The sequence below is a fragment of the Danio aesculapii genome, chromosome 20 (genome assembly GCF_903798145.1).
Source record: "Danio aesculapii chromosome 20, fDanAes4.1, whole genome shotgun sequence".
NCBI classification, from domain to species: domain Eukaryota; kingdom Metazoa; phylum Chordata; class Actinopteri; order Cypriniformes; family Danionidae; genus Danio; species Danio aesculapii.
In genome coordinates, this window is record NC_079454.1 from 19,896,947 (window position 1) to 19,910,314 (window position 13,368).

The 13,368-nt window shown below is 36.8% G+C and overlaps 1 protein-coding gene across 2 annotated transcripts in view; it reads left to right on the forward strand.

Moving 5' to 3' along the window:
* Positions 1 to 13,368, forward strand: part of si:dkey-71h2.2 (low density lipoprotein receptor adapter protein 1-B) — a 72,428-nt gene that overhangs the window by 41,092 nt on the left and 17,968 nt on the right. For both annotated transcript variants that reach the window (XM_056445276.1, XM_056445275.1), the window contains exon 3: positions 3,165 to 3,277. In XM_056445276.1, the coding sequence (XP_056301251.1) occupies positions 3,165 to 3,277 (113 nt within the window). The remainder of the gene's footprint in view (positions 1 to 3,164; positions 3,278 to 13,368) is intronic.

A 13,368-nucleotide genomic window follows, 5' to 3' on the forward strand; every position in this document is an offset into this window, starting at 1 on the left:
TGAAATGCCAATGAGTTGGCAACATCAGCTTGCGCACCTGATGCTTGTTGCAATAAATTTAGCAATAAAAGCACAGGGAAAGCAAGGAGAGGCATCCTTTTCGCTTCAGAGACTTCTACAGCCTTCTGAGAGAGTCGATGAGGGTTCCTCCTGCTGATATCCAGCGATTTCGAGCAAACGAAAGCAGTCTCCCGGTCCAGAGTGTGTACATGCAGCAGCAGACAGTCGAGCTGGGGTTCTCCCTTGCCTGGCGTTCTTTGGGTCCAGTCCTCCAGAGCGGTTTGTATATTGCACTTTCACCTAAAAGAGCCACACAGTCGTGCAGCGCATCCTTTTCAGGACATCTCTCCGACCGTGCGTTTTTGGATGCAGTGGTTTCCTATTCTCGAATGATGGGCACGAGCACTGCGTTGCATGTCTGGGGTCCAGCATGTAATGCAGTGCTCGCGGGCAGTGCATGCCGTCACTACGGCGGCATGTCTGTTGCGCAGTTAAGATTGTGGGTCGCTCTTGCAAAAGAGCCACCCAGCCCAGATGTCTCCCGCTCCACGGCTGGGCACTCGGGCACATCTGAGGGTTACAGTGGAAGTAAATCTGCCGCCCTCGGGCTTGCGGACCTCTCGCTCCTCCACGCATCCAAGCTCCAAGTGAGAGAAGCGCTCCATCCTCGGATTGCTCGGCCCTCTCACTCTCACTCATGCCCTCTTGGGATCTCGCCCTCGTTCTCACGAGCCTGTGTACAGATCCCTTCGAACCACTCGACTCAGTAACTTTAAGATTTCTGTCCCTGAAGACAGCTCTGCTGGTCGTGCTGGCATCGATTAAGAGGGTTGGGGACCTGGAGGCATTTCCGTCAGTGACTCTCACGTTGTCCTGAAACCCTGCCCGGGATATGTGCCCAAGGTTCCTACCACACCGTTTAAAGACCATTTAGTGAGCCTGCAAGCGCTGCCCCCAGAGGAGGCAGACCCAGCCCTTTCATTACTTGTCCAGTTCGCTTTGCGAATTTATCTGGACCGAACTCAGAGCTTTAGATCATCTGAGCAGCTCTTCGTCTGTTATGGTGGTCGACAGCAGGGAAGTGCCGTATCGAGGTTGGCCCAGTGGGTAGTGGATGCCATCTCCCTTGCTTACCAGAGCCAGGGCTAGCCGTGTCCCACAGGAGTGCCTGCGCACTCCACTCGGAGCATCACATCCTCTTGGGCGAGTGCATGCGCCGCCATCTGTAGAGCTGCGGGCTGGGCGACACCTAATACATTTGCAAGGTTTTACAATCTACGAGTGGAGCCGGTTTCCTTAAGGGTAACCCTTGGTGATTGAGGAAACAACTCGGTTAAGGTGTTGGAACACTCTTGCTGCGCCATCTCCCTAACGCGGAGATACGTGCGCTTATTTACTCTGTCAGTAAAGTTCCCAACTTAGGTGAGCCCTGCAGAGATTCCTCCGAGGCCCCCAGCACTGACTCAGTGGAGAAGTCACTTGCTGGCCCATTATGTTGTAGGTCTGCCCTCTGGTCAGCCCGCGTTTTGAGTATAGGTGCCTGCTATGCGTGATCCCCACTAGGCGATCCCATATGCCTGTTCAGCCACGGTGCAGTCCCCCCTCACAGGCGGACCCATGTCTTCCCTCTCCGCTAACCATCTTATTATAAGCCTACTCCCCCTTCTCAGGGCTAGTCCATATATCCTGCCATCACATCTCCCCACTTGGGTAGCAGGTGGCCTCCGCAGCGTCCTCCCTATCGGGACTGTACGCTTTCCCAACGTACTGTCGTATTTAAATTCCTGGAAATAATCTAGATGCTTTGCGGCTCCCGAAAAATATGTCTATTGAAGTGGGATAAGTAAGGGCCAGGGAACACGTTGGAAGACCGCGCCTCTCTATGATGCAGGTGTGCTCACGCTTGCCTGGCTAACCTCTCATCTGAGGCAAAGATAAGATGCAGTGATTATGGCGTCTACCAGACATTTCCCCATAAGTGGATTAAATCCACTATAGCATTGAATTTCCACATCCGAAGGGGAACGCTCTGGTTACTAAAGTAACCCTCGTTCCCCAAGGCAGGGAACGGAAATGCTATATTGCATCGCGATAATGATTGTCCCCTAGCTGTGAGTTTAGTCTCTTCAGCTAAAAAAGATGCCTCACCTTGCTCTCGCTGTGCTTATATTGGTTTAATTGATTACAACAAGCATCAGCTGTGCAAGCTGATGCTGCCAACTCATTGGCATTTCATAGGCCCGTTTACATACACTTTCAGACAATTGGCTTTCTGAACGAAATACCTATAAGTGGATTAAATCCATTATAGCATTTCCGTTCCCCCCCTCGGGGAATGAGGGTTACTTTAGTAACCAGAGCGTTTCTTTTGGTAATCTGCTAATGGTTTTGATGTGTTACAAAATAACTCTTGCATGATTTGATACCACGTTTTTGATGAAACATACTTTTAATGTTTAGATCTTATCAGTGAGAGAAAGTGACATCATCTCCTATATCTTACATAATTAATAGGTTTCAATAGGTTTAGTAGGAAAAGTAGTTTAGAAGAAATTTTTTGCTTAATTCAGTCATGTATAATCTATGGCACGGTCCCAAATAATGATAATAGAATTTTTTTCTAGGTTTATAAGCTCAACAAAACATTGTAGAGTTAGGAAAATGACTATTTAGGAATTTTATATATAAAATAAGGGAAATAACGCCAAAAAAAAACATAAGATAAAATATTTTGATTTACACAATTATAAATAATCAAAAAAAGTGTTCTGAGGTGGACAACAAGAATTCATTAATTTCAGCTTTATGACACAATTTTGCAGAAAATATATTGTTACGGTCTGTATCATTTTATCTTGACAATGAGAGACAAATTATTAAAATCATTTTAAAAATTCATGTAGAAAAAAAATCTACCAGCTGTAATAAAAATAATATAAAGAAATAATCTACCAGCTATTGAATCACCAATATGGACTTTTGTCTTTGTTTGTCTCTTGCACAGTACTCATGGGCCTCAAGTTAATAGCCCACACAGATTTCACTGACCTTTACAGGTTATTGTTCATGGTCAGTGAGTTATGAGTGACATTTTCGAGTTGACTGTGACAAATATGTTTGTTTAAAATTCACACAAAAGGTTTGTTCTTGTGAACCTCACGCAGGCTCGGGCCAGCGCAAAGAAGTTTCGGAAAGTGACCCTCACTGTTTCCCCCAAAGGAATCATCATCGCAGACACAGAGACTAATGACCTCGTTGAGGATGTGTCCATTTACAGGTACAAAGATTATTAGCATTATTTAAAAATAATGTGTGCTGTAAATTAATTGGTTTCGATAGAAGAAAAAAACATTTTCCCAAACAGTTGTTTCAAAGCTGTTTGAGTTTCTTTCTTCTGTTAAACACAAGAGAAGTTATATTGAAAAATGATAAGTAAACTTAAATGTGATCTAAGTAATTATGCTTTGTTGAAATGTTTGGGGGTTGGTAAGATGTTTTTAATGCTTTTTTAAAATACAAAATTAAAAATATAGAACAATCTGTAAATGGTGATATATTATTCTTATTTGAAATAACTAATATGTATTTGAATATATTTTAAAATGTAATTTATTTCTGTGATCCAAAGCTGATTTTTCAGAGCATTACTTCAGTCTTAAGCATCACATGATCCATCAGAATTTATCTTAATGTGATGATTTTTCTGGTCAATAAATATTTCTTATTATCAGTGTTTATAACAGCAAATATGTTAGCAAAACAATGATTTCTACTTTTTTAAAATAATTTTTTAATACTTTTTTTTTAATCAGTTATGTAATTTTCTTAATTTAATATTAGTTTTTTAGAATCCTTACTTTAACATTCAATGCATTCTTGGTGTATAAAAATATTAATTAAAAGTGAAAAGTAAAAGCAAATGTCTTGCTGACCCAAAATAAAATGTGACATAATTTTAAATGTACTAAATTCAGTTTAGCAAACAAAACCAAAAAACATTAACATACATTTTTACTTTGAAATAAACAAGACACCCAGTAAAATGTCACTCAGTGAAACATTATAGTACAAAAAGAAAAGAAAGTTTACGTTTTACTTTGCCATTAACCATTAAACCATTGGGTTTTATACATTTGTTTGTTTGTCACAGCCAGTGGTGGAAAGAGTACAGAAAAATCATGCTCAAGTTAAAGTACCATTACTTGCCTAAAAAATGTAGTGCAAGTAGAGTAAAAGTATCTGTTGTAAATATTATTCAAAGTATGAGTAAAAAGTAGACCTTACCAAAGTACTCAAGAGTAGTGAGTATTATGCTGTTGAAAACATGCGTTTATATGTAATTTGTGGATATGTGTAAATATAACATTCTGTAGTGCATCAAGTTATTGTCCAGCAAGCACACAACGTCATTAGACGCTAATATTAGGTTAAATTTTGGTCATGATGTCAGGTGACCAAAATTTAACGTCTAGCCAGTTTCTAAGGACAACGTTATTTTGATGTCCAATAATGACATCAAATGATGCTGATATTTGGTCAATTTTAGGTTGTTAGAAAGTAACCAAAATCCAACGTCGACCCAACATCTAAAACCAACGTCATATTAACGTCAAATACTGACATTTATTCATCAGGTATGGCAACCAAAATCCAATGTCTGATAAATGTCAATAGTGGTAACGTCCACACAACGTCAAGCTGTAACATCATTATATTTTATTAAGTATAGGTAAAAATAAGTGTTTTAATTTTGCATAAATACATCTGAATGACAGTTAAACATTATTGCACTCAATAGTTTACATTTTATTTTCACAAAAAGTTATCTGAACCACTGAAGTTAAAACTTTAGGTTGGATATGATATGCATTCTATATAAAATCACATATGTAAAATCGATTTTACATGGACATCAATATGACTCATACAGTTGAAGTCAGAATTATTAGCCCCCCTGTTTATTTTTCCCCAATTTCTGTTTAACAGAGAGAAGGTTTTTTCAACATTTCTAAACATAATACTTTGAATAACTCATTTCTAATATTAAAGTGACATTTAAAGGCTTAACTACGTTAATTAGGTTAACTAGGCAGGTTAGGTTAATTAGTCAAGTTATTGCATAACGATGGTTTGCTCTGTAGACTATCGAAAAAATATATAGCTTAAAGAGGCTAATAATTTTGATCTAAAAATGGTTTTTAAAAAATTAAAAACTGCTTTTATTCTAGCCGAAATAAAACAATTAAGACTTTCTCCGGAAGAAAAAATATTATCAGATATACTGTGAAAATTTCCTTGCTCTGTTAAACATAATTTGGGAAATATTTAAAAAAAGAAAACTAAATTCAAAGTGGGGCTAATAATTCTGACTTGAACTGTATACTATAGTCTTTGACCAATAATTGTTTTATTTTTATATTTATGTATATAATTTAAAATTTATATCCTGATATATTAAATAATACCTTTATCTTGAACAAACAGCACTTTTCTTCTTTGTGTGTTTTGAGGATTTTTGTCCCTGCTTTCAGATCAATAGTTTAAAGATTATTTTAGTGGGTCAAGGGCTGTAGAAGCACATGAACTGTACAGTGAGATCACAAACCGCTCGATCATTGACGTCTGAGTGTGTCAAACAAATGCTGATGTTGAGGGCTGTTTATAAATGTGATATGGTGGCACAGAGGGGGGAGTGCATTATTCGGTGGTCCTGATGAGGGGTGCATAGAGAAGCCCCTGCTGATCCTCCTTATCAGAGACACCAGACAGAGAAACAGGAATCACTGTCTCTTTAATCCGCCACCGTAAAAACCTGTCCCGCATCCCTATGACTCTCTCTTTCTGGTCTGTCTCATTTACTCTCATATTTAAACTTAAACACACGCACACACACACACACACACACACACACACACACACACACACACACACACACACACACACACACACACACACACACACACACACACACACACACCCTGACAGTCTTTTTTTTATAATCAGTGTTTTTCCTTGTTTTCCAGTAAAATTGAAATGTTCTGGAAAACAGGCTTTGTAGATGCGTTGTTAAACACTGCTTATTGAGGTTTGCATTTAAACAAATAGCAGGTTTGTGTACTGTATATTCTTTACTCTTTAATACAAAGTGATTAATTAAATAAGATTAAAATTAAATATATTTATTTGAGAAACAAATATATAGACGATATATAATTAAATACATTTCTTGATTCTTAATTGGTTTATTTGTTGTTCTTTTTATTATTAATCTTGTTCTAAGCACTATTTTTGTGGTTTACACTTACAGCAGGGAGGAAAAAGATTCCAAAGAGGACATTCATTTCTTTCGGCTTAGTCTCTTTATTTATCAGGGGTCAACACAGCGGAATGAACCGCCAACTTATCCAGAATTTGTTTTATTTTTTTCGCAGCAGATGCCCTTCCAGCTGCAACCCAGTAAAGGGAAACACCCACACTCTCTTATATTCACACACATACACTACAGCCAATCTAGCTTATTCAATTCACCTGTACTGCATGTCTTTGGATTGTGGGGGAAACCGAAGCACAAGGAGGAAACTCATGCGAATACAGCGAGAACATGCAAACTCTACACAGAAACGGCAACTGACTTAGCTGGGGCTCAAACCAGCGACTTTCTTGCTGTGAGGCGACAGTGCTAACCACCGAGCCACATCGCCGCCCTGGATACAAAAATAAAATCAAGATATTTAATTAGTCCCTACATTATATTTCAGGGACATTTAAACCTGAAATCAGCCTACAATTACTGATTTTGTGATTACTTATAATTTTTTTTTAAAGCTCTCTTAAAATGTATGGCATTATCAAATCTTGTGTTTTGCTGTGCACAAAATGCACAATATACTGTAGTTTTTATATAATTTGATATTCAAACTAAAATGCTACTTAAAGGTGGAGTATGTAAGTTTGACACCCAGTGGTTGAACTAGGAATTGCATTCCTGAATTAAAACAAATGCAAACGCAGGTTGCCAGATGACCTTCAGAAACTACTTGAAATTGAAGTTTAGAACTGTAAAATAATGCAAACCATCCCATATCAGTGATTCAGCATCTACTTTTAGTAATGTTAAAGTATGTTAAAGTATGTTAATATGCATTAATTAGATTATAAACCCTACCATTTCGTGAGTGAGTGCATATTCTCTGCTTCTGAATGGCTATATTTAAATTTCTGTCTGGTGCAAACAGCCAAATTGCTAATCACTGCAAATCTCATCATGTAGCGTGTTGTTAGGACAGGTTACAATGTAACCTGCTCACCTAATGTCTACTAGGCATGGGACGATAACCGCTTTCAAGGTATACTGCGGTTTGCAAAAGTCAAGGTTTAAAACCGCCAAAATTTTCTGTAATACCGTTTCTAAGTTATGTGTAAGATTTATATTTTTTTAGGTCAACAGTATCTCCAGCAGAAAAGATATCCAAAGATGCTGTTTTAAATTGTAAAGAAATCTGTATTTTTTTTTTTAAACAAATGAAGACAGCAGAAGTCAATTAATCTATTGAATTATTTAGCCTGACATGTTTACTGTTCAAAACTATTATAAATCATTCAAAAAATTAAATATATTGTGTTCAAAGAGGAAAAATGTTTTTGTTTTTTTCTCAGACATTTACAAAAAAAATATTTTAGAGCAGTGAGCACAATACTGTGATACTGTAATATTTTTATCCAAGGTTATCATACGGTCAGATTCTTATACCGGCCCATGCCTAATGTCTACATAAGTAATATTTATATTATTTGCTAATTAATAACCTCATGTGGAACTCTGAATCTACATCTCATTTTGGAGGCTTTTGCTGACCACCAGAGGTCGCATTTCAGTCACAGGTGCATGTTTTGAGAACCATTCTGAATGAATGAATGAATGAATTAATGAATGAAATACACTGTTTTCCAACAGGGCAACCCAGGTACTGAAATATAATTAGCTAAACTGGCATTGGGCAGGTTAAATGGACCAAAACAAAGACAGCATTCCATACAGACATTCTCAAAGAAGAATATCTTACTTCAGCATTGTTTTTCAGATAAACAAGAATGTTCTTGACATGTTTCTTAAATATCTGTTAACATATTATGGTATTTTATGCTATAGAAGAGTCAAAAGCTTACATACACCACCTTTAAAGCAAATTAAATCTTTGACATTTTCTTCTTTATTAGTTTGCTAAGCAGTATTTATTAAGGTTTATGCTTACAACTTAAATATATATTTTCCAAAGGTGAAATAAATATACATTGATTCATGACCCTGTATTAGAAACCAACATACTGTAGTCCTAATATAAATTAATGGTTTAATGTATATTTAGATATTTTAATAGCATTGAAAGTCAAAATAATTTATTTTAAAATGATTTTTAGCAACACATGACAACAGAGCATCAGGTCTAGCACCAAACGCTCCGTCCTTCACTTGGAGCTCATCCATGGGCAGGACGTCCTGAGGCTCAGTGGGGCTCTGGCTCTTCACTGTGAGGGCATATGGATTCCTGTGTTAGACTCACGATGCAGGACAAACCGCTCTGCAATTATTACAGTACATCCCCATCATGAGCCTGATCCAGGAACAGTTACACCTCCAGATAAAAGAAAACACCCTGAAGCTCTAATGGGGAGAATATAATCAGCAGTGCAGACTTTGATCAAACAGCCTCAGTTTGACTTTCAAAGGCGGCTGGAGAATAAACACGGGTGTCAGGAGAGCTTCAGATCATAGCGCTGTAAGAAATGCTTTTTTAACCCGATGCCGCAGGGGAGTTCGAACAAGAGTTTGGAGGATGAAGAACTGAATCATGGGTATTCAGAGCCTGACAGTGAGGAGAAAGAGAGAGCCTTGAATGAAAAGCCACTGCAGGTGAATAGGGTAAATTATTAACTGATAGTCATCACCATATGCTGGATTGTGCTTAATTTAAAGATAATAGCTGCTGATGTCACTTTGGTAATTGGCAAGAAACTGGACTTTAAATAATGTTTTAGCATAACGCACTCAAATTTTCTTTGTGGACACAAGTAAAATAGTTCTTGATACCGATATGATCACGTTACTTAGACGATATAGATATTGGTTTATGAACAAATGGCCAAAATAAGTGCAGTCAGTTTTTGAGTTAACCTAAATGTTTGTAAATGAACATTGTAGCAATTAATGAAATAGTTTTTTTACTGTAAATTTTAACAGTCCTGTACACTTACAGGCCCATAGCCTGGGGGGTTCAGGTAATTCGAAATACACCTATAAGACACCCATAAGAACTCATTTGTCCTATTTTTGACAGTATGCCTTCATAAATTGTGAAAATAACCAATAGAAGGGGGTGACACGGTGGCGTAGTGGATAGCACATTTGCCTCACAGCAAGAAGGTCGCTGGTTCGAGCCTCGGCTGGGTCAGTTGGTGTTTCTGTGTGGAGCTTGCATGTTCTCCCCGTGTTCGCGGGGGTTTCCTCCGGGTGCTCCGGTTTCCCCCACAAGTCCAAAGACATGGTACAGGTGAATTGGGTATGCTAAAATTGACCATAGTGTATGATTGTGTGCGTGTGAAAGAGTGTGTATGGATGTTTCCCAGTGATGGGTTGTGGCTGGAAGGGCATCTGCTGTGTAAAAACATTTGCTGGATAAATTGGCGGTTCATTCCACTGTGGCGACCCCAGATTAATAAAGGAAAAGAAAATGGATGAATAAACCATTAGAAGAAGGCTTTAAGACAAATTTAATATTAAATTAATCAAATGGACAATTTCGGACTGAGGAAATGAGCTTTCCAGTTTGTTATTCACTTTAGGCTTCAGTGTTTAATTTAAAACAATTATTATAACTATTTTTTAAATGATGGGTGAAAGGGCGACGCAGGCGTGCAGTAGGTAGTGCTGTCACTTCACAGCAAGAAGGTCGCTGGTTCGAGGTGATGTGCGAAATAGCCTACTGTAATGTCTGCAATTACATACATACAATAAATAAATAAATGTAACATATATGACCACATACAGCCCCTTACAGTCTCCGATATGTTACCAATTACAGAAAAACTACACACAACATACATTTAGTCCTTATTTGGGTTCAAAAACTACACGCAACATATAACCCACAGTCAGTGCAAACCTCTCATCTGAATCTTTAATCTTCAGCAGCATATGTAACCTCTGTTAGAGAGTAATTCTGTCATTCCCAGTTCAAAATAGTCCAAAAGATGATGATGATAATAGTTAAACATGGTAGTTTGTTCATGTTTTAGGCTGCCCCTTTGTTTTTTTGCGTCTTCTCCTTTGTTTTTTTCCGGCTTCTTAGATCAGATGTCAGAAGCACTTCAGTAATCATACGCAAGTAATTATCATGAGCTCAAAAAGTTTATTATTTCAAATATAGACACACTGCAAACACAAGCGAGAAAGCTAAACTGCTCGCGCTTTAGACAGCCTTGTAAAAAACTATGGGCACAGGGCAGATTCTGCTTTTCTTCTTGGCTTTGTGGGTGTTCATCAAGACGACAACAAGGTTTGTTTAAGCTCGGGTTGTCCATAGCTCGTTATTATATGTATATATTATTACAGTGTAATGTCTTGGCTGTGCATTTAAAACATGGCAGTTCCTTTGTTTTCATTCTTGTTGCACAGGCAAGTGACATATGTCTGTAAACCAATGTCGTTCAGCTGTGTCTATAGCTCCACCTTTTGGTACCACTTTGTTGTGCTAGGTACCCTTTGCAAAGGGTTCTCAAAAAGTGCTACAGTACGGCTCGCTTTTAGGTACCTTTTGACAGTGGAAACGACCATAAAAGCATAACGAATCGAACTGTACCATACCGTACCACTCAGTGGAAACGGGCCATTAGATCGTCTGAATTGATTAAAAAATGGTAGCTCTATGGAAATTGTAAAATTAGCTTAAAAAAAAACACCTTTAAGAATATCAAACATTTTTTAGAATTACACCCTTTACTAAATTTGAATATTTATATATACAAATCAGGCATTATTTAATTAAATATGAACTAATTTGACTATTTCTAGCGCAATAAATGGATTTTTTTGACACATTACAGCTAAAGGTTTTTATAGAGGGGATGCTGGGGATCTCTTTTTTTCACACCATAGATCATAAAAAAATGCCAACAGACAAAACAAACAAAAACACAATTGTCAGATTTTTTTGTAGAATATGTTGTATATAATCAGGCATATTATGATTATTATGCATGAACAAATCCCTTTGTAAAAAGCTTTATAAATGAATAAAATACAACATTAATGTGTGTGTGTTGTGCTCATGAACTGAAGATTTGTGGCTCATTATGTGGAAAAAGACCATTAAAATATGTATTGTAGTATTAATCTACAGAAGCAAATTGATAGTGTGATAAAAACACTTTAAGTTCAATTTTTGTTGTTTTTACATTAGACTGAACATTTTTTTTCTGTTTTTGCCAGTATACGTCACCTTCAGCAGAAGAAAGCATATGAGCTCAGATTATATGAATACTTTTGCTCATCTTTATTTACTGCTTTGAGTCCCATCCCTCTTTCCATAACTGACTATACAAATAATGAAGAAAAAACCACAGCCGTTCTATTTTTAGTGAATAATAGGAGATGATGTTGTTTGTCTTGGCTCAATAGGAGCTGTCAGCTTTATTAAATCATAAGTTGTGTGTTTTGAAAGGCATTTTTGTTTCATTTTTGTCAGTTTCACTTTTTGTCTCTTGAAAAGCAAACATCTGTATTTGTGTGCATGACTTTATTTTCCTGAGCCTCAAATCCTGCACAGTGATTTGTGTAATTAGATTCACTACGCTCCTGCAATAACAGGATGGGGGTTCATGAAAAGATTAAACCCCACTTTGGCTTTTTTCCCATTCGGGGAATGTCATATTCACTGTAATGTGTTCAGCAAGAGTGGAGAATCAGCAGGGCATTGGCCATGAAAACACTGCCAAGGCTAAAATAAGCAAAGCCTTCCTTTCATTGTTAGTTGTAACAGACTGCTTTCATTAATGTGAATATTTCTAATAAATTAATTTTTTTACATTTAATAAAATAAATATGATTATACTTATGTGTATGTGTTTATAAATGTTTAATACATACAACAAAAAATAAAATAAAAATAAATAAAATGACAAATACTCAGTCATTTGATTGTGAGTATCTACCGATATCGAAACCCAGTTCAATACTTAATACATAAAAAAAGAATAAACAAGTGTGAAGAAACGGATCTAGGATCTTCCTTATTTTTTATTTAATTCACCTTATTTTAACATTCAACTACTCTGGTAACAAACAGAGCACTTCTGTGGGGTAGCTTGAACAATCAAGTATTAAATAACATAAATTCTTCACTTTTGGACTTTAGTGCAACAGTAAATATACAAAATCTAATATAAAAACAAATAGCACCTTAAATTAAGATACCCTGCAGGCAATCCCAAGATTACATATCTCACAGTTTGCTACGGCAATGTTATCATCATCAACTTTATAATACCTCCAGACTGCAGACATACTCATGCTTTCTGCTTTAAGCTGCTTCCATGTTCTACTTTGCCAGCATTTAACCAACAGCGTTTCTGCAACAAACTGATGTCATGCCGCACGTGTTGCTGTTTCTGTGTGAAGTCAAGAAAGAGTTCTACACCGTAATAATGCAGGGTTCCACACAATTCATTCATGTTGTTCCACCACAAATCGATTAAATTAACACTTTTAACAAATTTATGTGGATTGAATATTAAAAAATTAAGTTGGCCCAATGAAATCTCAAGAATTGTGTTGTTTTAGCTCATTTTAAATAAGTAGTTTGGACAGGTAAAAAAAAATTTTTTTTGGAGTGTAACTCTGGGCACCGCATAATTATAGATGTGTTAAAAACATAATGAGAATATATATTCGAGTCCTGATCGGCAGGTAACTTCCGATTGCCAATCCAGTCTAAAACCACGTGATTGGACCGATTTCTGATTACGTTATCGGATATGGACATCCCTAGTTTTTATGCATTAAAATGTGTCTTTTTATTTTATTTTCTGAAATCTTGTAAGGTAAATTTAGAACAAGAATCATATTAAAAGAAAATGACCATGTTAAAGGGATCACAATGCAGCAGCAAAACAGTATCTGTCATTTCAAATCTTTAAACTTTTCCACCATCTATCTTTTACACATACATTAAGTCATTTAGCAGACTTTTTTATTTTATAGCGACTTACAAAATCAACTTACTAATGGGGGTATCAAGCAACTTATCATAAAAAGGCAATACTCAGTTAAAGTCACATGATCTTAGTTGCATAATTTACATTTACAATGTACCA